General features: G+C 44.0%; 1 protein-coding gene and 1 long non-coding RNA gene across 2 annotated transcripts in view; one reads left to right on the forward strand and one right to left on the reverse strand.

The window, feature by feature from the left end:
• Positions 1 to 5,692: 5,692 nt before the first annotated feature.
• The window catches only part of ADAMTSL1 (ADAMTS like 1), a 419,209-nt gene continuing 398,583 nt past the window's right edge, over positions 5,693 to 26,318 (reverse strand). The window contains exons 24-29 of the mRNA XM_050761325.1: positions 23,175 to 23,387; positions 21,449 to 21,629; positions 18,613 to 18,820; positions 10,737 to 10,846; positions 9,723 to 9,943; positions 5,693 to 8,180 (exon numbers count right to left, since the gene is read on the reverse strand). Coding sequence (XP_050617282.1) covers positions 8,074 to 8,180; positions 9,723 to 9,943; positions 10,737 to 10,846; positions 18,613 to 18,820; positions 21,449 to 21,629; positions 23,175 to 23,387 — 1,040 coding nt within the window. The 3' untranslated portion in view covers positions 5,693 to 8,073. The remainder of the gene's footprint in view (positions 8,181 to 9,722; positions 9,944 to 10,736; positions 10,847 to 18,612; positions 18,821 to 21,448; positions 21,630 to 23,174; positions 23,388 to 26,318) is intronic.
• LOC126937709 (uncharacterized) lies at positions 13,127 to 18,734 on the forward strand. Its single transcript, XR_007719823.1, has 3 exons — positions 13,127 to 13,617; positions 15,319 to 15,414; positions 17,470 to 18,734. It is a non-coding gene; the product is annotated as an uncharacterized LOC126937709 (long non-coding RNA).

Consider the following 26,318-nt stretch of genomic DNA (forward strand, 5'->3'; position numbering starts at 1 on the left):
GTCTCTTTGTGAACTGAACTGATTTAAGCCATTTTTGTTGATCAACAGTTCCCCAGTTATCATGGTGAAGATGGGTAGCTCCCATCCATGAGAGGCTGAGGCTGTGTCTCCACCTACACTGTCTCAGTACCTGAGGTGGTGTGTTACAAGAAAACAAGTCTCAGACCAAAATCTGGCATGGGCATAAATGCTAGCAAACTGGTCCAAAGTACTTGTATAACCTGCTCCTTGAACTTGAATAAGTCCTATTGTCCAACCCTGGGCACCCTGATAAACAGTTACTCTAAAGTGAATGTTCCTAAAGTAAGATTAGCCAAAAACTTCCCTATTCAGATCAGGCAAACAGAGTTGGGCACATAGAACCAAAGACAACAGTAGACTTGGATCATCAGGCTACTGGATTTGCTAGTGTTTTAGTCGATTTGTGCTGTCAGGGGTACCACGGACTGGGTAGTTTATAAAGAGCAGAAATTTATTTCTCACAGTTCTGGAGGCTGCAAAGTTCAAGATCAAGGTACCAGTGAGGACTGTTCTCTACTTCCAAGATGGCGCCTTTGATGCTGCATCCTCCAGAAGGGAGGAGCGCTGTGTCCTCACATGACAGAAGGTAGAAGGGCAGAAAGGAAATGAACTCCTTCTGTGATGTCTCTTTAGAGAGCCTAATCCCATTCATGAGAGGAGGAGCCCTGGTGACCTATTGCCTCTTAAAAGCCTCACCTCTTAATACCACCACATTGTCAACAGTTGAATTTTGGAGTGGAGTGGGGCACACTCAAACGATAGTAGCTGGATTCTCACATTATCTATACAAGGGCAGTCATGTTTGTTTCTTCTCTCTGGTCCTCAAACACGGCATATTTCACTACTGTGTGACTAATAAACTTTGTATAATTAATGAAACTTCTAGTGCAGAGCTAGATAATAATATTTGAAATACTTGCAATAGTACTTCTGGAGGGTGGATTTATGATTGGGTGTTTTAAATGTTATCTAACTACCCCGAGAGTACAGATTTAAGTTAATTTTATACATAGATATCAGTTTATACTGAAGTTCTATAGGCAATATAACAATAGTTTTAGCTGTTGTGTGGAAGGTGGATTGGTAGAGACCAGAGTAGATTTAAATAATCCAGTTAGGAGACCTTTGCAAAGAGAAGATTAGGACTAAAGAGAGCAATCACTGGTGCTGACTATGGAAGGGGCCAAATGAGGGAGAAGAGCTGGAGATTCCCCAGAACTTGGACTTCGTAACTGTGGTAGGACACACTGTCATTTGCTGTGGGATGTGTCTGCTTCTCAATTAGACTGTGAGCTCCCTTACAGCAGGGACTAGGCTCTCACCCCTGTGTCCTTGGAGCCCAGAGTTGGTGCTTAGCAAAGTGTGTTAAACGCTGAGGAAAAGGAAAGGTATGTCATGGAAAAAGAAATCAGGAAGAAAGAGATGAGATGAGAAGGGATGGATGATCATCTGGTAATGGAAGGGTCAGGCGAGGACCACCAGGGCTAGATGAGGACTTTGGTTGTTTTCCATCCCAGCTTCGTACTTGGCCAAGTACGAAGGCAAACCCTCATCGTGCAAAGGGTGTACAGGATTCAGGTCTTGGGGACCTGCTTTTAGGGGGTTACCTTGAATCTCTTCACTGTAGTAGGGACGGGCCTGTGCAGGCTGAAGAAACTCAGCTCAGGAGTCCACGGAGCTGGCACCTGCCCTGTGCTCTGGTACTGAGACATGCTGACTTCCAGCCATGAAACAGAACCCAGATGTTCCTCAACAATCAAGTTGTCTTGATAACCCCATTATAAGTCAAAAAATCAGAAATGAAAAGTGTGTTTCTGACTTAGAGTATTTTAAATTCATGATGAGTTTATTTGGACATAGCCCCATTGTCAGAGAAGAAGTGTACTGAATGTGTTTCGTTTTTGCACCATTGTGTAAAGTTGAGAAACCGTTAAGTCAAACCATCATAATTCAGGGATTGTCTGTAGATGGGTGACTAAAGAACAATTTTGCCATTCTTCACTAGCCTCAGCCAAGCCATTTCCTGGTGCTTCTGCTGTTATTTAAAAAATGATGATGGGGGCCTAGGGGAAGAAAACCAAGCCATGACACGCTTTATCACCACTCTCCTGGGCTTCACCACCAGACATTTCCTCAACTTGCTCACCTGGTAACTAAGTTGTTCACAGCTTGTCTACTATGCTTCACAGGATTTGTAACGAAGGCCACCCTGGCCATCATGAAGTCCCAGAGAGGGAGGCAGTTTTCCCAGGCTTTCTGCTTTCTGGTCTGAATGTTGACCATTCTCAGGCTCTCCTAAGCATTCTGCTTAAACAAACATTATTTATGTTCGGCAGGAGAACCATTCCTGACCGTCTGCTTTTTCCTCACTCATATAACCTCACATTTAATTTCTGTTTACACATATATGAACCATATCTTTAGGGGCAGCCTGGGAAATCCTAGGTTGGAGATGGAATTTGCCTTTTGAAAACACAGAGGTGAGCGACATCTGTATATTGTGTTATCAGAGGCATGACACATGCTCTGTTGGGAAGAGGTGCTTCACAGAATCTGAGTGAAATTGTAAAACTCTAGTTGACAAGGCAGCACCCCAGTTCTTTTAGCAAAGGCTTGATTACCAATATCTGCCTTTTAAGTTTTGGGGTGGCAACAAAACAGTTGAAAATCTTGGGGTGCTACGAATAAGCTGAGGTTTGGCCAAAAAACAGTCTCTGACAAACTCATACACATTTGATTTGTAAAAGCATCTCCAAGTGAACTGGGTGAGTGGGGAACAGACAATAATTTGAGGTTAAACTTGGAGGATTGTAGAATTCATTGGGTATTCAAGTCTTTACTGTTTACTTCAAGGTCTTACATCAATCAATGCCAATATTGTCCTAATTGGCAGTATGTGATGTGGGTAGATAACCTTCTCTGATTTAACTCACATTCAGTGCAGACTGAATCTGAATCCTGAAGTCTTTACGTGATAGCTGGTTTACTGAACAAAATGAGGAACACACAGAGAGAAGACCAAAGGGGAGTTATGCCTTATTTTGTTTCCTGATTTATCCTTCCCTGGGTTAATTCACCTAACAGGTCAGTTTTCATTAGGTTACTTCCCAAGTGCTCCATCCTTTTCTCTACCCCACCATTCCTTGACCCTTAGTAGATGGCTTTGACTTCTTTTGGGAACCCCGCTAACAGATGATTGAGATCTAACTTGTCTCATTTTAGCTGAAAACCATGAATAAAGGTGGACTATTTCTTTGGGTTCATTTGCAGGATGAAGTGAGGGGATAACCGCATGTTATTTATGAGAAACTCAACCACTTGCAAGTGAAATACCCTTAATTTTAGCTTTTGCTTGTATATTTGCTCATGAATGAATATCTCTCCATGCTTTTTAGTTATTTGAAGGAAATAGTAGTATACGTTGGGTGTTCTGAGTTGAGTCTAGGCAGTACATTGGAATTATAACATTTTTCCTGGGAAGTAGTATTTCTGGATTTTTGTCAGTTTTTTGGTGAGTCTTTGAGTTGGCTACACGGACTGATAGGTTTTCTTCCAAGACGTAGAACGTGGTTCATTGATGTCTTTTGTCTTTCTTGTTTATACTTTTGTGTACTTTTTTTTTTAGGTAGGGTCTAACTCTTTCATCCGTGATGGAGTGCAGTAGCCTGGCCACAGCTCACTGCAGCCTTGAGCTCCAGGGCTCTTGAGAAGCTGGGGACTACGGGTGTGAGCCACCATGCCCAGGTAATTAAACATTTTTTTTGTAGAGATATGGTCTCGCCATATCTAGGCTGGTCTCAGACTCCTCAAGGGATCTTCCTGCCTTGGCCTTCCAAAATGCTGAGATTACAGATATGAGCCACTGTGCCTGGCTATTGTGTAGTATTGAGCTTTGGAGGAGCAGTTGATTTCCCTCTCAATTAAAAATGGAAACATGGGAGAGTCTTTCAAAGCTGATAATGGGAAGTAAAGTAAAATAGCAAAAATTCTGCCAGCCCTGCCCTTCATCTTCCTGTTTCTTCCAAGGTAACTTAGATGATGTTGATGATAATAGCAATTAACATTCAATAAGTGCTTTGATGATAAGCCAGCTATACCCCCCAACCTTTTTTTTTTTTTTTTTTTTTTTTTTGAGATGGAGTCTCGCTCTGTCACCCAGGCTGGAGTGTAGTGGTGTGATCTTGGCTTACTGCAACCTTTGCTTCCTGGGTTCAAGAAATTCAACATGAATCAACTAATGGTTTTCACACAGCCCTACCTGATGAGGTATGTTGTTGCAGGAAGAAGAAACTGAGGCATAAATGAGCTTCAGTGACTGTTGACCACTTTGATCTTAATGGGACCAGGGATTTCCTGGAAATCTTTGAGACTAAGCAAGGACTCTGCTTTTGGCTGCAAAAATTGCCATACATTGTGTTCGAGCCCTTCCCACCATTTGAGCCTTACTGGGTTTTTGCTCTGGCATTTCCAGCTCCTCCCTCCGGCTGTGGGGCCTCTGTAAGACATTGTTTGGTTGCTGGTATGTGAATATGTATAGTTCTAGCATTGACTTTTTCTTTAAAACAAAACCTACGACTTCTTAAAAAATAACTGAAATGTCAAGAAGAGCTTTCTGGTATATTTTCACACTGTTTGACAGGCCTGTGATGTTGAGGGGCGAGCTGCTGGCAAACCGGCTGGAGTTGGGCTTTCAGGCCATGGGTCCTCTGTAGCAGCTCTCACCATAGTCTCTGCGTGGGCATCTTCTGGGCCTGGCAACATGCTGCCCTTTCACTAGGGCCTGTTTATGAAGAGCTCTAGAGGTGTGCCTTTTTTTCCCCCCGACACTTCCTACAGTAGCTGTTTTTATTAAAATCCTTTAAAAATAGGGAGCTAGAAGTGCTGTCATGGTAAAAGAACTGCCTTTAGGGCAGGAGAAAGTGACAATTTCAGTAAAATGTCCTGTTATTGTCAACCACCAACCTTCAAGCAGTAGGGAAGAATGTCATGCTTGCCAAAGGTGGCTGTGGCACAGCAGCTGCAGGCAGCGGGGCGGGAGGCAGCATGGTGGGTCAAATCGAGTCTTTGGCTGGAGTAGGATTGCCTGACTTTGATTCCTAGTTCCACCAGCTGGGTGACCTTGGGCTTCTTTGGGCTGCTATTTTCCCATATGTGAATGGAGATAATCATAGGGTTGATGTGAAGATTAAATGTAGTTGTGATGTATAAGTGTTAGTCTTTATTAATAGCATACATCCGAACTGTCACTATGCAGCTGCCTCCCACTGTGTGTGTCTCTGTTGGTAGGAAGCCTGATGAGTGAGGATAATTCCACACCCAAGTCTGCATCTCTCCCAAGAGATATCCCTGTTCGCTTCACTTCCTGAAGGTACTGTGGCTCCCATCGTCCCACCACATAGGCCTGTCAGTGAGATAACTGTCATCTCGTTCGGTTGCACTCAGCCTGAATGTGTGTACATCTACAAATGCAGCTTCTTTGGGTTTATTTACAGAGCTAGCACTGCTAGGCGTGGGCCCCCAGCTTCCTGTGTAAAGATGAAAACTGCAATCCTTCCACTTCAGCCAGACACAAATAACTGGCTGGAAACCACCCAACTGACTGGGACTTCTCTCGCTCCCTGCATAAACCACCAGGGGAAGGCTGAGTTTAATAGAGACTCAGACGACAAGATTTAAATAAATAAGCTGTATTATCTGTACAAAAAATACAAATACAGTTTTGTGTTTTAGAGGAGAAAGTGCCTCCTTCCACATTAGCCAGCAGGCTTCATTGTCTTGTGGTGCTGCTGAGTTGCAATTTACAGAACAAACATTAAATGTACATTCATCTCATGCAAGGAGCACTCTGCTTCCCACCCAAACCTAGGCTCTCCCAGCTCACTGAGACCCACTGCCAACTGCTCCAACCCAACATGGAGCTGGAGGATGCTTGCTTGTTCTTTAGGAAATGTAAATAGTGACCACTGCTTTTCAATCGCTAGTGAACTAGAAATAATTAACCACATTAGTAGTAGTATGGAATTTGTCTTTATCATTCCGTGCACAACTATTGTGCCACAAATGAATTCTCTCTTACTGCCTCAGCATCCCATGTTAGTTTTTACAACACATCCTGTACAGTGAATGGATCCAGAGTTAAACACCAGGTTCTATTAAAAATAGGAAAAATATAATAATCACTACCAAGTTTACAGGAACACAACTGCAGGAAGTTAATAAAGTCCCCCCAATAGTTTTTTTTTCTGGATGACAATGTACAATTATTAATATTGCACTTTTTTATACAAGAAATCCTAATAAATATTCACAAAAGATATACAGACATAGAAAACATTCTCTTTTATTTTAAACAGACATTACACTGATTTTTTAGTAACATAATTTCTTAGAGCCTAGTTTTGTGGTGAGGAAGAAAGAGACACAACTTAACTGTCCACAGCTCACTGGTGGCGGGGGGGGGGGACACAGATTAATATTGTCTTCCTCTCAAATTTTACTTCCAGGCTGGCTGGAAAATGCAGCCCTGATGTCAGTGGTAGCCCCAGTGTGAGTGGCATTTCATGAGGGGGGAGGCTTATCTGAAGGTAAGGGACTCTGGCCACCCTTGCTCCTAATCTCAGGTCACTCTAGGGAAGGAGGCAAAAATTACCTGGCTTAATGAGGATTTTGCCAAAGAGTCCCAGAGTTTTCATTTTGCTGCTTGACTTTGCTCCAGCCGCCTCACCACAGCTGATGAGCGTGGCTGCAGTGTGTGAGCTGTTTTGCCAGGGTGCTGCCTCCACCACCCCACCTTGCTAGATAAATACTACATGCGGGAGGGCCTGCAGACCGCTGGGGTGGAGGCTGGGAGAGGGAGGGTGTACGGTGGGGCACGCGTAAACCCACTGTCCCACCCCAGTCCCTGGCCAGCTCTGGAATGAAGAGGTTGCTACAGCCTGACAGCCTGACAGATACTCTCTGGCAAAGTGACTAGTTAACGGGTTGATGTTGACAAGCTGACCATAGTCCCTGGCCCTTCAGTGGAGCAGCAAAGGTCCTAGAAGGCAGAAAACCTGGCCCATTCATGCTAAAAATGGCCTGGTCCACAGCAGCAGTTAGTGCAGGGCTGGAGGACTTCCGATGGAGATAAACAGGTGCCAGGGTGGCCTTACTGCATGGCCAGACCCACCTCTCGCTGGCTTTGCCGCAGCTGCACAGGCAGGATGTTGACTCTGATAGTCTGGGGAGTGGGGACTCCCATGCAGCGCAGTGCTCTGTCGTGGGCAGCAGGGCTCTGAGCATGCGCACATGCATGGGATCAGAGCCGGTCCATGAGCCTCATGCAGCCTGGAAGCCCCTGCTCACCCTGCCCCACTGGGGAACACGCACAGGCTCCTTTTTGCTTCTGTCCCTCCCCTCCCCTCCCTTCTTCATTTTCTGCAACGTTGTGTGCCTTAGGGCCTGCTTTGTTTGCTTTTTTACCTCTCCCTACTGGTGATTTGAGTTCTCCTCTCTCTGCACTCCCCCACTAGAAGAACTGAGTTCTGGGCTAGTTTCTGCCTCAGCATGGTGTCCCCTCCCCATCTGTCCTAACCATGACTAAAGGGACAGATGGGGAAGAGGACACAAAGCAGCAACACACTCCTGTGTTTCTGATAGTGCACTTCTAGGAAAGACACAGGTGTTTGTCCAATGTTTGCACCAATAGGCTACAAACCTCCTGGCTCCCTGCTGTCCCCAGGGACTGTGCCTGCCTCTTCCTAGGTCTTTGAGACCCAGGTTTGGGAGGGAGGAAGCTCTTCAAGGGAGCCTCCCCGTCTGCCTGGCCTGCTCTGCAACCTCCTTTAGACATCTGCCCTTTCCTTTCCCAACATCCCGTCCTCCAGCTAACTGAAAGAGAAAACATGCGGACGTCCTCATGCTTGAGGATGGAGGTGGAGGAGGCTGGAAGGGTGTGTGTGGGGTGGGGAGGGGGAAATAAATAAATAAAATGAAGAAAGCTTAGGTTCTGTCCAAGGTGGTTGCGTGAGTCCTTCATGTGGCCAGGGTAGAGTGCTTCCCCACGCCCTGTCTTCACGCTTTGCCACAAGTTCCACAGCAGCGAGATTTAAACTGACTGAGTTGGCAGAGTTTCAGCTGTTTCACCTTCTCGCAGTACCTGGTGGTGTCTCTGCACTCCACTGGGAAAGGAGGACAGGGTGGGGAGAGGGGACAGAAAAGAGATGTGAAACAGAGACGAATGAATGCAGCCTGCGTGATATGCAGCCGGGGGTTTCAGCCACTGGGGTACATCCTGGGGTCTGCCGTGGCCACCGCTCTCCAGCCTCACTCTGACAGAGTTCAGCCACCTGCTCCCCAAGGCTGCCAACAGTGGGGGTGGCACCAGCCTGCAGCTGTCTGTCTGGCTGAATGATGGGGCCCCTCCCTGGGCTGTTTGTTTGCTTCTTTTCTGTAGCTCCCTCTACTTCTTGAAGATGCCTGTTTTCTCTTCCTTCTTGGGATTACCTCATCTCCTAGGTGATCACCTCTTCTCCTAGGCAAACCTGCCTTTTCCCATGGGTTTTGGTATTTTAAGTAAATGACTCTCCTCCTTAAGATGGTTCCCAGGACTGCATTCTCCCCCACTTTGCAGGAGTATGCAAGTGAGGCTTGCGTCGGATACCCCCATCCCCAGGCACTTGGGCATACTTTCTCTGTGAAGGTTTATTTTCATGTGCCCTCCAGTCTCTCTTCCTTCTACCCACTCTGCCTTAAACACAGCACCAGGATGTTCTAGTTCAGTGTTGGCACAGATTAGATGATCTTAAATATTGTGCGGACTTGGTTTGGTAAGTTTTAACTATGTGCATTGAATATTGGTTCTCTCTGAGCATGGTGAGCCACTGACACAAACATGGGTTAACACTACCCGAGTACAAAGAGATCATCCATCCCCCAGTGTGTAAAAAGAAGTGGTCTTTTTGCCTACATGGCATCTGCCTTAGTGTTGGGAATTTATTGCTCAGTGAGGCCCAGTTTGGGAGAAAACTGCACAGCTACATTTGGTTTTTACTTCCTATTCTTTGCCTCAAGCTTTGCCGCCTTTCTCATGGGTAAGTACCTCCGATTTGGGTTCAGAGGAAGAAAAAAACTAAACTCCTTCCCAACTGGAATACAAATGACAGTATTGGGATGAGGAGGAGGGAGTGAAGTGAGTATCAAATTCCAAGGCTGGGGCGTCCTGGACAGTTCCAGGAGATGCCTATGGGGCTGGGAGGGAGGGGGTCAGCAGGTCCGTGTCAGGTGAGAAGCAGAGCTGTGATGGGCGCAGAGCTGGCTGGCTGAGCGGGAGGCAGTCTGTGTGCCTTCAGACTTAACAGCACTTTCTGTTTAGTAGCCTGGCCCCTGAGAGTTGTTGATGTGTCAACCCCTGTGGGCACCAGCCAGACTGACTGCAGGGGAACTGGAGGCTGATTTCCTCCAGCACTGGACCAACAGCACCTGGCTCTCTCAGGGCCAGGATGGAGATCGTGGAAGCCCTCGGGGCATACCCTGTCATGCCTATATACACATCTCTGCACACACCCATGCACCCCACTGAAAATGCTCAACTCCACCACCAGCTCACAATCCCTGGGGAAGCTGACCCCATGCCCTGTGCTCAGGGTTGGTCCCAGGGACTGCTCTCTGCACTTGATGCTCTGTGGGGAATTTGCAGAAGGTTCTTGGGGGTTGGAACATACTGTTTTCACATGGGGTTATGTTGCAGCGCTGCCAGTTGGCAGGCCGGGGTCCCCAGGAGCACAGGTGCTCAGGCACTGCCTTGTTGGTGCGGGCATGCACGCACTCCACACGCCGGGACTGGAAGCCGTAGTTGCCACAGGTAGCTGTGCACAGGGTCCACAGGCTGACTCTCCAGTGTACGCTGCAGGCCTCTGACCAGCAGTTCTGGGTGCTCACGGGCCTGCAGAAGGATGGTGGAAGGGTTAAGGTTTGTTTCTGTGGGGGCTGAATCAGGGCAGATGTGAAAACAGTGCTGCAAACTCAGAAATGTTAGGCGATTCCTCAAGAACTTTCAGCATTACTAGACCTGGGTTCTAATCTCTGTGCTGTTACTAAATGGCCATATGATCTCAAGAAGGCTATTTCCTCTTATTGGGCCTCCCTTTGCTCTTCTCTGTAATGAATATGGATCTCACCGCATGACTGAAGAATGAGCTCTCCCCCATGTGGACACCGGCAGAGCCTGGTCTCACAGGCTGGGCTCTGAGGTGGGGGCGGTGAGTCCCCTTGCCCCAGGGGGACATCTATAAGGAAGTGTTATAAGGATGGGGACTGGATTGGAATGGTAGGTCGAGACTGAGGAACAAGGGCTCTCATCTTAGCCTAACTTCTAGAGGGAGGTCAACAAGAGTGAGGGGTTTGAACCTTTGAGACTTGGTGGCCGTTGTGTAGACCTCACCTCCTGCCCACCCTGGGGCTAGTGTGGGTCTCTCGAGGTATGAGGCCTCTCTCAGAAGAATAACACCCTTGCACTTTTCATCCCTGAGAGAGAAAATCCCAGCCCAGCCCATTAGGTAAGCACAAGACCAACACCGAGTCATCTGTCTCTGGGGAGGCCAGTGGCTTGGGGTGAATGGAGGTGAGAGGGCAGGGCTTAGGTCTGTGGTAAGTTGGAGGAGAAACATTCACTCAGCACCATCTTTCCGAGCCGTTGACGCGGGGCTGGGAAAAGGAGATTCAGGGCTTTCTCTTACCTCGGAAGAGCACTGCACTGCTCTGATGGTAAGGTGATGCCATCCCGTGTCTGGCAGAAGACTTGTCTGTGTTGCACAGCTAGGTGAGGCCCGATGCAAGGCCCATTGCACTGGAAAGCAGAAAAAGGTAACATACAGCACATTAGCCAAGTCAAGGGTGGAGGCCGCCACGCTTGGGCTGCATGGGATGCAAGATCCTTGTGTAGGTCTTGTTGGAGGCTCTCAGACCATTCATCTTTCCCCTCTTTGGGCTAACTAAAAGACATTCACTGATAAGTTTTCTTTATGGGATGGTTAGCTTGCCTGTGGTCTGTGGGTATTCTGCCAGCAAATGGCTAATGGTAGTGTACAACCAGTAAGAGAAAGTCAAGCCCCTCTCAGATTAACCATATGAAAGATATTTTGGCATAATATGCTAGGAATGTGGTGGTAGACTTTAGAACTGAAGACCCCTAAATAGCTCCACCCCTTCAGAGCAGAGAGGGTAATATGGTTTATCGTTTTCTTGCTAAAGTCATCCAAATAACCAACTCCATCCTTTCTTTCCCTGGCTTCATTTTCTGCAGGTTAAACCTAGGATGACTGAACAGAAAGCAGACTTAGGTATGCAGAGTCCCCCCTCATATTCTCTTGCTGTGTGCTCATGGAGATTGTTAAACTTTCCCCAGAGTTCATGGAGCCTGACCCTGTCACAGTAAATACACTTAGCAACAATTGTCTGTGAAATACAAAAGCAGCAGGCCTTTAGCCAACATCTGCTATTTTAGTAGAACAAGAGGATAGGCATCCCATGGAGGTCACTTGAGAACAAAGGCTCTTAAGTTGGGGGTCTTTGGGTCCCTAGGGTTCCACTGGGGGTGGTGCTGGGGTGTTAATCCTTAACAGTATAAGCAAAAGTTTTGTGTTTATTGGGTTTTTTCTAGCAAGAGGTTCCCTCTAGCTTTCATCAAGTACTCAAAGGGATCCATGACCTCAAAGATTAAGAACCACTGAAAGAGCAGGATTTAAGGTAAAAGTAGCTCTCTTGGGTCAGACAGCTGTGCCCAACGTTAGTTATTGCTCTTCTGGACTCTGAAGGGTCCAGTTTGACACTATTATTCACAAACACATGGAGGGTTGAGGTAAATGTAAAAAAAAAAAAAAAAAAAAAAAAAAAAAAAAAAAACCCTTAACACCAATAACCGGGACTTTTTTTTTTTTGAGGCAGGGTCTCTTTCTGTTGCCCAGGTTGGAGTGCCGTGGCACAATCTCAGCTCACTGCAGCCTTCAACTCCTAGGCTCAAGTGATCCTCCCACCTCAGCCTCCTGAGTGGCTAAAATTTATCTCTTTAAACATATTTTAAAAAAGAACTTTTTTTCCTTTTTCTCAGATGGAGTCTCACTCTGTCGCCAGGCTGGAGTACAGTGGCACAATCTCGGCTTACTGCAACCTCTGCCTCTCAGGTACAAGTGATTATCCTGTCTCAGCCTCCCAAGTAGCTGGGACTACAGGCACATGCCATCATGCCCGGCTATTTTTTGTATTTTTAGTAGAGATAGGGTTTCACCATGTTGGTCAGGCTGGTCTTGAACTCTTGACCTCAGGTGATCTGCCTGCCTCGGCCTCCAAAAGTGCTGGGATTACAGGAGTAAGCCACTGTGCCTGGCCAAAAAATAACTTTTTATTGTGAAGCACAGTGTGCATACAGAAAACTGATTAACAGCCAGGTGTGGTGGTTGATGCCTGTGTTCCCAGCTATGCAGAAGGCTGAGGTAAGAGTATTGCTTGAGCCCAGGAATTTGAGGCTATAGTGCACCATGATCATGCCTGTGAACAGTCACTACACTCCAGCCTGGACAAAATAGTGAGACCCCATCTCTAAAAAAAAAAAAAAGTGATTAAAACATGAAGTATATCTCAGGGAGTTCTATAAAGTGAGTATAATTGACCTTTAAACAACATGGGTTTGAAATGGGCAGGTCCACTTATACATTTTTTTTTTTTTTTTCAACCAAAGGTCTTGGGATGCGAAACCCATGTATATGGAGGGCCAACTTATTGTATATGCAGGTTCTGTGAGATTGACTGCAGGACTTGAGTTTGTGTGGATTTTGGTATATACAGGTGCTCCTTACATCAATCACCTATGGATACCAAGGGACAACTGTATAAAAGCAAAGCTAGCTGCATGGATGTCCCTACACCCTTAGAAGGAAACTGTAGTTGGTTTGACGCTCTACTGTCAACCTTGACATTCATTATAGTTTTTGAACAAGCAGCCTGACATTTTCATGTTGCAATGGGCCCCACAACTTATGTAGCTAGTCCTGTATACACGTGAAGAAATAAAATGCTGTCAGCAACTCAGGAGCCTAGTTTGTGCCTACTCTTTACTCTCTTTCCCTTCTCCACATGTAACCACTGAGACTTAACTTTTAAAACAGTTTAGTTTATGACTGTTTTTGAAATTTACATAAATGAACCATATTTCATGTTTGTTTTATATCTGGTATTTTCTTACAATGTATTATGTACATAACTGAAGTTTGTTCATTTTCACTGATGTATAGCACTTTATTTTATGAACATACCATGATTGAATTTTCCATTCTACTTTTGATTAACACTTGGTTTCTTTTTTCTTTTTCTTTTTGTTTTGAGACAGAGTCTTGGAGTGCAGTGGTATGATCTCTGCTCACTGCAACCTCCACCTCCTGGGTTCATGCGATTCCTGACCCTCAGCCTCTCAAGTAGCTGGGACTACAGGCGCCCACCACCACACCTGGCTAACTTTTGTATTTTTCGCAGAGACAGGGTTTTGCCATGTTGGCCAGGCTGGTCTCGAATTCCTGACCTCAAGTGATCTGCCTGCTTCGGACTCCCAAAGTGTTGGGATTACAGGTATGAGCCACCATGCCTGGCCAATCCTTTTTATTTCTGTAATACTGGTAGTAATGTCTCCATTTTCATTTCTGATTTTAGGAATTTGAGTCTTCTCTCTTTTTCTTTGCCAATATAGCTAAATATTTGTCTATTTTGGCCAACCTTTTTGAAGAATTTACTTTCGGTTTTGCTGAGTTTTCTTTACTACTCTCTAATCTTTATTATCCTCTTCTGCTAGCATTAGGTTTAGTTTGCTTGTTTTCTGTAAATTTTTAAGGTGTAAAGTTAAGTTGTTGATTTGAAGTCTTTCTTTTTTAATGTAAGCATTTACAGCCATAAATTTTTCTCTTAGCACTATTTTCTCTGTGCTCCATACATTTTGGTATGTTGTGGTTTTGTTTTCACTTGTCTAGTTTCCTTCCCTGTGGTTGGAAAAGGAACTCTGTATAAATTCATTCTTTTCAAATGTATTAAGAATTATTTTTTGGCATAACATACAGTCCTTTTTTGGATAATTTTTCATGTGCACTTGAGAAAAAACAAGTATTCTGCTATATTGGGTGGAGTCCTCTGTATGTCTGTTACTCCAATTAGTTTATAGTATTGTTCAGTTACTCTGTTTCTTTACTGATCTTTTGTTTAGTTGTCCTATCCATTGTTGAAAGTGGGTTTCTAAAGTTTCTATTATAGAACTAATTATTTCTCTCTTCAATTCTGTCAATATTTGATTAATATACTTTGGGGCTCTGATGTTTGGCGCATGCATGTTTATAATTGTTATATTTTCTTGGTATATTATCATTATGTTGTTTGATTTAGTATAGCTACCTCAGCTTTTGTTTTATATTTACATGGACTATCTTTTTCCATTCCTTCACTTTTAACCTACTTTTTTCTTTAGATCCCAAGCAAGTCTTTTGTAGACAGCATAGAGTTGAATCATGTCTTTTTTCTAACATCTACTAGGCCAATCTATGTCTTTGGGGGTTTAATTCCTTTAAAGTAATTACTGATAGGGAAGAACTTACTTTTGCCTTTTTATTATTTATTTTTATGTACATCTTATAGCTTTCCCTCATCATTCCCTCCACTTATGTTGTCTTTTGTGATTAGTTGCTTTTTCGTAGTGACAAATTTTGCTTCCTTTCTCATTCTCTTTTGGCTATACCTATTTTCTTTGTTGTTACCATGGGGATTACATATAATATCCCAAAGTTATAACAATCTAATTTGATTTTTGATATCAATTTCATACAAAACTCTACATATGTACTGCTCTGTTTCCCATCCCCACTTTACATTATTGGTGTGAAAATTGTATCTATATGCTATATATTCACTAACAGATTTATAATTACTTTTTATTCATTTCTTTGAAATCTATAGAAAATAAGTGGAGCTATGAAACAAAATAATAATGGTTTTAATGCCTGCCCATCTATTTATCTTTATTGGAGAGTCTTTATATGTTCATGTGGCTTGGAGTTAACTCTCTAGCATCTTTTTGTTATAACTCAAAGGACTCCATTTAACATCTCTTGTAATCAGGAATAGTGGTAACAAGCTCTCTGGAATGTCATAATTTCCCCCTTGTTTTTGAAGGAGAGTTTTGCCTGATAATTCTTGGTTGATAGTTTTTTCTTTCTGGACGTTATAATTTTTCTTTCTTTTTCTTTTTTAAATAAAGAAAAAGGGTTTATTTGGCTCATGGTCTTGCAGGTAGTATAAGAAGTATGGCGCCAGCAACTGCTTCTGGTGAGACCTCAGGAAGCTTATAATCATAGAGGAAGGCAAGAGGAGCTGGCTTGTCACAGGGTAAGAGAGGGGAGGGAGGCACCAGACTCTTTTGTTTTTGGCTGTCCGTATATTTTTACATTATCAAGTCTTTGATATTTCTTTTTTTTTTCCTTCAACTTTTAAGTTCTGGGGTACATGTGCAGGTTTGTGACATAGGTAAACGTGTGCCATGGTGGTCTGCTGCACAGACCATCCCATCACCTGGGTAGTAAGCCCAGCATCCTTCAGTTATTTGTCTTGATGCTCTGCCTTCCCCCATGTCTCCACCCGTAATCTTTTTTCCCAGGTGTCTGCGGGTCTGTGGTCCTTGTGCAGATTTCACAATTAGTGGCTGCTACGTTGTCAAGATCAAAACCATGCCACATGGAGGAGGGGTGGGGCAAGGATGAATGAAAATACCAGGAAATTTCATATCATCTTAAAGATGGCTTTTTCTTTATTGGCTGTTTACTTGGTTGCTATAGAACTTGGGCGGTTTTCCAGAACACTTATAAGGTTAGTTCAGCCAGTTTCTAGTTGTTTTTTTGATGCTTCCATAAGAGAACATGGAGTTGGAGCTTCCTAATTTGCCATTTTGCTAATGTCTCTTGACTACACTGGGAATTCTTGAAGGAGTAATGTGTCCCTGGAAGCACTTATTTCCTCCATTCTCATTTGTAACTAAACCTATTGCTGGTTTGATTTCAGTGCCTACTTTTACACTGCCTACTTTTACACTGAAACTGCCATTCACAGAGTTACCAGTGACTGCCTATCAGTCAAGTTCGAATATGCACTGTATGTACAAAATAAGGCCAATGCTTATTTTGTATTTTGTTTATTCTGTTGGATGTATTTTTATACCATTGACTTCCTTCCTTCTTGATAAAGCTCCTCCACTGGTTTCTGTGAATTTTCCCACTCATTAGGTTAATCTTTTTTCCTCTTCTTCCCCCAGGTTAATTAGTGTTGTTTTCCCCAGGGTTCTGTCCTGTGCCTTTTCTTAATCTGATCCTTTCCCTCTCTCTGGGTGATACCATCTATGATTCTTAGCCACCACTTGTATACTAATGACTTTCGAATTGATAGTGTTTAGCACAGTTCTCTTTTAAGCCCCAGACCTATATGTGCAACTACTTAATGAGCGTCTGTACTTAGATATCTCTTACTAAACATGTCCCAAACAATTCCATATAGCACTAATCCATCCTCTTTTTTCTATATTCCTATCTAGTTATTCAATTCAGACCCTCCAGTAAAATTTTGACTTCCTTCCTTTCTCTCATCCCTGATATCCAATGGCTCATGGAAGCCATGTGAATCACACTTATAAAGAGAAATGGATTCCTCTCTATTGGCACTGCTCAATACCTTCATTCTGACCACCAAAATTGCTCACCTAGATTAGGTTTCTCTTTCTGTAGTCCTCTCACTTGCCAATTTGATCACTATACTGCAGACAGCATACCTTTTTTTTTTTTTTTAAAAAAAAAAGAGGTTTTTGCTTTGTCACCCAGGCTGGAGTAGTGAAAGTGGTGTGATCACAGCTCATTGCAGCTTCAACCTCTCAAGTGATCCTTCTGCCTCAGCCTCCTGAGTAGCTGAGATTACCGGCATGAGCCATTGTGCCTGGCCAGACAGTAATCTTAAAAGTCTGATTGTGCCACTCCTTCTTAAAAATCTTTGTAGTTGCACTTACAATAAAATCCAAATTCTTTGTACAGCATACAAGACCCTTTTATGATCTTGCACCTGCTTTCCAGGCCACATTTCTATTTCTATTCTGTCACTTCATTCTCCTGCAAACATTGTGGGCTGCTTTTCCCTTCATTTCTTCACACATGCTTATAAATGGGACACATTCCCCTCCCAAGACAGGTGTCCCATAAATGTATGTTGGATTAAAAGAAGAAAGTTGAATTATTACATGAAGCCAGATTTTTGGAGCTAAGAAGGTGGTCTTAGTTTTACTTGGACTAAAATCGGCATGGTTTTCTTATACAAATGTTTTTCCTTCTGCCTGCCTTCATGAAGTCTAACACTATTCCAAAAGGAATTTTTTGTTAGAAACTATCATCACTTTCATTCTCACAGGAGTGGAGTGTGGATGTTTGAGGAGCATCTACAGTTTGAAGCACAATATCAGCAATATTACCAGCAGAGAGACATCAACAGGATTGTGAGATGAAGCATTTGTCTGCAATCTGTAATGCCTCAAGCCTTGCTACTCTTTCAAGTGAAGCCCTTGGTCTAAGAGCATTGATGTTACCAGAAGTTTTGAGAAGTTCAGCAACCCAAGTTCTACCTAAGACATACCATATTAGAATTTGCATCTTTAATAAGATTCCCAGGTGATTCACATTAAAGCTTGAAACATACTGTCCTGGAGGGTTGCAGAAAAGAGGAGGAGGGGGTGAATTTTTTTGAGGGGAAGGAATAGAGAAAAGGAGAAAGACATATGTATTTTTCTTTCTGTTAGGAAACAATCACTGGTGCACCATATGTCCCCCCTTGAGTGACCTTGATGACACAGTGCAGAAACATCTCTCATGTGTAGCCAGATCTGTTTGCTATTGTAATTTTATGAACTACCAATAAGCCTCAAGGGCCTGGAAGCAGAGCTGTCTTGAGAGGTATGTGAGCTATGAGAAGTGGGCTTTTCCAGGTAAGAGAGAGATGATATTCCCCCAGGCAAGGGGAGCTCATGCCTCTTTGATTATGAAGCATATACATTATGTCACTGGAAATAAGGAAGTGTTAGTAGAAGCTCCAGAAAGGAGTCTCCAGTTAGGCATGTTGATTGGCTAGCATTGAGCAGTAGCCTCAACTTACCTGGGACACAAATGGCTTATGAGTTGGAACGTGAACTCTATGGCCAAAAACATTTGATTTTCGTTAAAGATGGCCACAGAAAGTTGCAAGTGATTGTTTTCCAAAGGACACACCTAAGGGTGGGAGTGGAGGACATGAATGTAATAATGTATAGATGGCCAATTAGAAGATGTTTTGAATTGCTAACTGCCTAAAAACATTCAATCACATTGGTTCATAGAATTACACAAAGAATTAAAAGCCTGCTGCTCTGAGGGTGTCTCAGCTGGACAACCAACAAAAGCTATACCTGGCCAGTCAGAATGTGAAAGGAGGAGGTGGCAGTGATAACATTTCACTTCCTACTGTGGCAGCGTCCACTCCTTTAGATTTAGCTTTCAAATAACAACCTCTCTGGCTCCTCACCTGGCCCCAGCTGGAGAAGGCCCACTCCACACACAGCTGCTGGTTACAGGCCTGGGTGTCCACAGGCCGCTTGGCAACCTGGGTGCACATGTCATTGGACACAGGGGTGGAGATCCCAGAGGCTTTCAGCTTTTGACAGGTCACCCTGCGGGTCTGGACACCTCCCCCACAGCTCCGGGTACAGGCAGACCAGGAGGTCACCATCCACCTGGGGAGAGGAAGAAGTGTCAGGAGAGCCCTAAAGGGACAAGCCCTGGGGAAAAGAGATCCCCTCCCCACCCCACATCCCTGCTCTTGCCACTGATTTGGGGCCAGTACCCTTTTCACAGTATATACTTGGAAAGATAGGCTGAAAAATGACTCCTCCAAAAGATATCCATGTCAAATCCCTAGTGCCTGTGAATGTTACCTTATGTGGCAAGGTTCTTTGCAGATGTAATTATGGATTTAAGATAAGATTATCTTGGATTATCTGGCTGGGCCCTATATGCCTGCCATAACAAGTGTTCTTACAGAGAAAGGCAGAGGGAGATTACATACAGAGAAGAGGAGGAGATAATGTGACCATAAAGGCTGAAGGTGGAGTGATGTGGCCACAAGCCAAGGAACACCTGGGACCACCAGAAGCGGATTCTCTCCTAGAACCTTTGGAGGTGATATGACCCTCCGGATACCTTGATCGTGGACTTCTGGCCTTCAAAATTGTAAGAGAATCAATTTGTTGTTTTGTAACTGCAGTGTTGGTACTTCCTAAAGGAGATCCAAGGTTCTAGGGAAGTCAGATCCAAATTTGTGTCACCTCCTGACACAGAAAGTAATCTGGGCCTCACTGAAGTCAAAGTTTTGTCTGGTAGTGCTCAGTGTACTTCCTGCCGCACATTTTGGTCAATCCCTCAGAAACAGGTAAAGTTCCTCCCATCTCTTGGTGTTATAGTCTATAGGTCTTATACCTCTCAGAGGGCTGCATACGTGGTAGAGATAGTTGTTCTCTGAATGTTAGGTTCCAAAAGTGGGACTGTGACAAATGGACTTTTCTCACAAAGCCAGCGTGTAAACTGGGAACACTCTGAAATCCTTGGTCCATATACAAACATGCAGGGATTCTCATTGCATGTGTGTGCCCTGTAATAATTCTCAAAGAGACGGAGACAGCTTGGGGAAATTGCAAGACTTGTTGCTCATGTAATCTAGAACAAAAAAAAATCCCACTCTTTGGTTTTAGTGATTGAGAAAATTTATCTAACAAAATGGTTTAAGCAGCTACCTGGGTCACAGCAGGGTTACCGAGTTGTATCTTAAAGAGACAACCAGGGCAACACTTGTTCATGTGCAAAGAAGGATACTAAGTGTTCAAAACATCTGGCAGGCAAAGTGAACCTATGGCTACGTCCTAGCCAAGCGGCGCCACATGTGGCTTTCAGGAGAGGCATGTAGCAGGGAAGGGGAGCAAATTCCTCCTAAATCTGGATCTGTGACTTATTTAGTTTTGTGGCCACTTCCCTGCTCTTTTGCCTTGTAGAGGGATGACTGCATGCAGATTTCCAACGCACAGGAGCAGAGCCACTTAGGAAGCAGGCAAGAGGTGTTTAAAAACTCCTGGGGGCATTGAAATCCAAGAAAACACAGCCATTATTATTTCATTTGCAGAAGTAAATTAAGCTGATTGACTCTGACCATCACCAAATCAAGTCAAAAAGTTCCTGGCACGTCAGAGATCTCTTCTTCATTTTGCATAGCTTGGCAAGGGCAGTTTTCCAGCCTCTTATGTCCCTGGTGAATGTCAGGCCTGCATTTCAATCAACTTTTATTTCCAAATATACGTTTCAGCAATTTTTCAGGAGCTGGGCTGGGGGGTTTGAGAATGGAAAGGGCCGGGGTATGTTACAGTTCAGGAAGGGTATAAAAGGACATTAATCATTCCTGTGGAAACCTTCCCGTCAGCAAGTCAAACTGCTGATATTAATGAGCATGTTTCAGATTTCATTGAGTCTCTCCTGGTTTCAGCTGCTCCTTATGACTCAGCTGGCAAAACAGAAAGCAGTTGCCTAAGTATTGTATGAAAGTCCTACAGATAGGTAGTAAAGGGGCATTTGAGGGTTGAGGGCAGAGCCAAGTCCCCCCAGGCTCTGAGCACCACACCAGTGCTAACTCCAAGCCCATCTATTATCCACTTAACTACTGCTGAGGACAGAGGATGGGGTGCACAGGGGGACTCATAGCCTCTTGAAGCATGAGGAAGATGGCAGAGGCTTGGGTGTCATGCTGGGCCACACAAGGAACCCAAATGCTGAGCGTGAGGCTACTATCGGAAACAAAGATTTATTTCAACTTTAGTGAGATGCAAGCCTTTGTAGAAAAGAGGAAGATAAGATTTCCCCAACTAAACTGGAGTACTGATTAGCACGGGTGTTTAAGGTTAGACTTGGAGGGCGGGTGGAGCCCAGTAATCATTGTTTCCTCAGCCCTTCAATTGAAAAGACATTGCTTTCTCCAAACAACTCAGAGTCAGTTGATTACTGTATGATGGGTGGGGGAGTCTATGGCTTGCCAGGGCCTGGGATGCTCTTGCTCCCTGAACAGACCCTGTCAGGCACTTGGGAAACCTGGTTGACCATTAGCGGGGTGAGGAATAAACAGAGCTGAGAGAGGTGGTGTAGTCTGAGGATATTTTCAGCAGGGTGGAGAGGCCTGACAAGCCTGTGCCTAGAGGGAAGAACAGCTCCTTGGCTGGCATCTCTCCCTGCACAGTGCTACTCAAGGGCTCGCCATCGACCTTGCTAAAAGTGAGGGCCCATCCTAGGGTGGGGAGGTCTGAGCCAGTGTCCGCCGCACTCACCGAGAAGGGCAGTCTCTCCGGTTGCACGCAATGGGCTGCACTGCAGGGCGAACCTTCCCTGCGCAGTGGGCAGGGTTGACCTCCGTGCTGTTCAGCAGGCACCTCAAGCGGGGCTGCTGAACCCCCCGGTTACCACAGGAGGCTGAGCAGGTTGCCAGTCTGTCCACAGACCACCAGTAATCTGTCATGGGAGGAGGAGCAGAGTAGAAAAGAATATAGCTTAATTGCCCACACTCTGAATTCCTTCTGAGCAGGGCAGGGAGAGGGTGGAAGGGGTGGATTTGTGGCCTGAAGGAGAGGAGCTATTATAAATGAGGCCCCGCTCCTCGATGGGCACCATTCCCGAACTATTTGGGGAAGTCACGTGGTCTCTAGGAGCCTCAGCCATGAAATGAGTACAGTGACCCTCACCTTACCCAGTTACTGTGGGGACAGGAAATAAAGTAGCTCAGTGCCTGACATACGAAGGGTACTTAATTAATGCCATAGGTCATCTTATTTTTAAAGATATTTGCTACAGTCCTTTTCTTTCCTCATTGGTTCACCAGAAAGTGATTTTGTTTTCTACAAAGATAGATATATAAATATAGTAAATACTTAACCATCACAGTACAGATTCGAGCTGGACTTTGCAAATGTTACCCAAAAAAGCCTATACAGAGAGTGCTTATTTACATGAGACAATGATGTCAGTAAGAAAGCCAGTTGCTTTGGGGGTCTGGGACTCACTGATAGGAAAGCTGTTAAAAATAAATATGAGGTGGCAGATTTTGAGTGCTTATTTGCAAAGTTGTGTATTACAAGTCTTGCAAATAGGCCCTGGCTTCTGGTTTTCAGCAGATACTGGCTGGCTGGCGAGAAAATGGAACATTTGTTTTCCTGTCTGAAAAGCCAAATGGTGAAGGAAGATATTTAGGAAGAAAACTTATCTGCTTAGAAAGATTTCCCTTTCTCCATCTTTTTGTGCCATTTTGGCACACAACTCTGTCCCTTCCCATTGCATCCTTCATTTTGGAATATATCACACACAGGCCACAGGTTGAACTAGCCTGCGGAAAACTCCAAAGCCTCACACAGTTTCTATAAAAAGGCCACTTTCCCCTCTTTCCCACTGATTTGGCCTCATTTACAACTCTTTCTTGGTGCAGTGAAGGCCAGGCCCCGCCCAAAGGCTTTCTGACATGCCTGTTTTCCTGGAAGGTTAATGCATGAGCCATGTGGGCTTCACAGTCTGTTCTTTGCCAGGGCCAAAGGAAAGGTGCCTGGAAAGCCCTCAGCTTATGACTAAAGCTGAAGACTCTTCAGGATGATCAGCAGGCACCAGGCCTGTCTCTCTAGGCAGGAGGCAGTAACCAAACAGGCTACTCTTCGTGTGTGTGAGATCTGTACTAGTTAAATCAGCATAAAGGAATCACATCTGACTTTGATATATAGTGGTGTTTCCATGGTCCTGAGCAACAGCAACATTATAAGCAGAAGGGCCTATTTCTGAAGGCAACATTGGCTTTTCCAGGTTCTGCTGGGAGGGGCATGACGGCTGTTCTGAAGAGCCATGTTGACAGAAGTAGGGTCTCACCATATGGAAACATGGCGCAGCTTCGGTTTTCATGCCCTGGGTACCACTGAAGATCAGAAATCACTTTGTTTTACTAGATAGTTAGATTCCCAAACGGGCTTTCTTCTTCAAGAAATTAGTCCAGTTTGCAAAGCCTGCAGGGTTTCTTACCTTGGATCACTAAAGATGCCTTCTGCATGAGTACCCCTGCCTCATTCTGAGCAAGGCAGCTGAATTCCCCTTGAGACCCACCGCTAAGGTTTGCAACTTGAAGGATCTGTCCAGCTGCCAAGATGTGATGTGTCAGTCCTGTGGCAGTGACAATTGGCTGACCACCATGAAACCAGGTGATATTAGGGACAGGGTGACCTGTGATGGGGCAGCCTAGGAGGAGAGGAAAAGAAGAAAGCCTTAGTAAAGCCATAAGGAACACATTCCTGGTGCACTGGTTTACTGTCTTTGTGGCTTTAGAAACTGTACACAAAATGTGGCCTTGTCCATGGCATTTTTATTATATTTGCCATTCCTGAGTGAACAGGAGATGTTTTTATTCTCTGAATTTCTAGGAGGGTGACTATAATTCATTCAATTAAGTAAAATTATTGGATAACAAAAGTACCTATTTCTGTTTATGTCCCTATACTAACTTTAAAATAATGATACAGTTAATCTTCATTCCTTGAACAGTGTTTTCAAGATAAGTAGTTCTTAGAGTGATTTTTTTTTTCTGACAGATTCCTTCTTCAAATACAATATGTTGGGAAAAAAATACTGTACTATATAGTAATAGTTAAGAAACAAACTTGAATTGGTAAAAGTATCATATTCCCTCATTTTACTTGTTATGTGATTTTTCCAGTCAAAATTGTTTTCATCAGAGACTAGGAACACAATTTCAAACCTGGATCTTTTTTTCTGCATAAGGCTTTGTCTTCTGAAGGCTTTTGCAAAGCCTGCGCTGGACATGTACAATATTATACATCTCTACAGAGCCATCAAACATATTTTGATATAATAAACTCAGATATCATCATGTTTACCTAAGACTTTGTAGTGTAGAATCAGTAAGATAAACAGGTTGCAGTTGTGAGAGAAATTCCTGGAAGGACAGGGTATTTGCTGTGTTCGCTCTTGTGCCCCAGCAACTTACAGAGAATTTATTTGGATATGTAAAACTCATTAAAGCCATCGAAAATTAAAGAATCTGAAGTTTTTTTCCCCTCAGTTCACTTAGAAAAAATATCTGTTTGGTACCTACTGCTCTGGGGAGAGTTAAGATAAGATAATTAAGACTATCTTCCCTCTTCCAGGGAGATCCCAAGCTGGTATAAGATTTTTAGAAAACACACTCAAAACTGTAGATGCAAGGCAGGAAATGATGAGATATGAGGCACAAAGATGGTGCTATGGTCTGAGGGTTTGTGTACCCCCTAGATTCATGTTGAATTCTAATCACCAAGGTGATGGTTTCAGAGGGTGGGGACTTTGGGATGTGATTCCATCACATGGGCCCTTTCCTCATGAATGAGATTAGTGTCCTCATAAAAGAGGCCCTGGAGAGCTGCCTTGGCCCTTCCACCATGTGGGACACATTGAGAAGCTGCCATCTATGAAGCAGACAGCAAGCCCTCAATTAATCTGCTGCTGCACTTATCTGGGACTTGCCAGACTCTAGAACTGTAAAAAACAATTTTCTTTTGTTTATAAGCCACTAGTTTTTATGATATGTCTGTTACATCAGCCTGACTGGACTAAGACAGGTGGCTACCCTCTGTGGATGTGTGGGTGGGTGCCTATGCATCTACAGAGAGAAGGGATTTTCTAATGTTTCATTTCTTTTTTGACAGCGTCTTGCTCTGTCACCCAAGCTGGAGTGTGGTGGTGCAATCTCAGCTCACAGCAACCTCCGCCTCCCAAGTAGCTAGGATTACAGGTGTGCACCCCCATGCCCAGATAATTTCTTTCTCTCTCACACACACACATATTTTTAAGTAGAGACGAGGTTTCACCATGTTGGCCAGGCTGATCTTGAACTCCTGGCCTCAAGTGATCTGCTCGCCTCAGCCTCCCAAAGTGCAAGGATTACAGATGTGAGCCACCACACTTGGTCTAATATTTCTTGTTTGTGAATCCAGGGATAGAACTGTTAAGATTTACACAAGATGGGGAATCCCTAGAAATCATCTAGTTCACCACCAGAGGAAGAAACTGAGGCCTAGAGAGGTTAGGAGACCTTCCTGAGACTGTGCAGCAGGCCTTCTACCTGACTCCTGGACTGCGTTCTTTCCCCCATACTTGCTACTTGTTCAGCTGGGCACCTTGCCACCTCCTTTGTTTCTTTGCTCACTTACTTTTTTCCCCTTCATTTTTGTTTTTCCTGAGGTAGTGAGGTAGTAGTGAGAGGGTAGGAGCAGACTATTTGGAAGGGAGGGTTCTAAAAAGATAAACCTAAAAATGGACCCCTGGAAGCTCAGTATGGGATGTAGTATTATATGATCCAATTCTTCACTCCTTCATGTATCCGCTGACTCTACCATGCAACTTGACAGTGCCCTCCCATGAGAGAGCGGTTATACTTCCCCCTTCTGGCTTTGGCCATGTGAGTTAGACAGATGTTTTTCTTTTCTGATTGTTCATTGTTATTGTAACAAGTCCACTCACAACAGCATCAAAAAGAAGAAAATACTTAGGAATAAACTTAAGCAAGGAGGCTACTATGGTTCGGATGCTGGTCTCCTCCAAAACTCATGTTGAAATTTAATTTCCATTGTAACAGTATTAAGAGGTGATCAGGCCATGAGGGCTCTCTCCTCATGGGTTGGATTAATGCCATTATAAAAGGGTGAGTTCAGCCCTTATTTGTTTCTTTGCTCTTCCACCTTTTGCCATGTGAAAACAAAGCTTTCCTCCCTGTTGGAGGATGCAAAGGAAGACTGTGAGCCAATAAATTTCTGTTCATTATAAATTACCTAGTCTCAGGCATTCTGTTGTAGCAGCACAAAATGGACTGAGAGACAAAAATCTTGAACACTGAAAGCTACAAAATACGGCTGAAAGAAATTAAAGAAGATATAAATTCATGGAAGGACATCTCATGTTTATGGATTAGGAGACTTAATACTGTTAGGATGTCAATACTACCCATAGTAATCTACCAATTCAATGCAATCCCTACCAAAATCCCAATGATATATTTTGCAAATAGAGAATCTCATGCTAAAGTTTATATGGAATATCGAAACACCCAGAATAACCAAAGAAGAACAAAGAGGATTCATAGTTCCTGATTTCAAAACTTAATACAAAGTGATAGTA

Source organism: Macaca thibetana, chromosome 15 (assembly GCF_024542745.1).
Source record: "Macaca thibetana thibetana isolate TM-01 chromosome 15, ASM2454274v1, whole genome shotgun sequence".
NCBI classification, from domain to species: Eukaryota; Metazoa; Chordata; class Mammalia; order Primates; family Cercopithecidae; genus Macaca; species Macaca thibetana.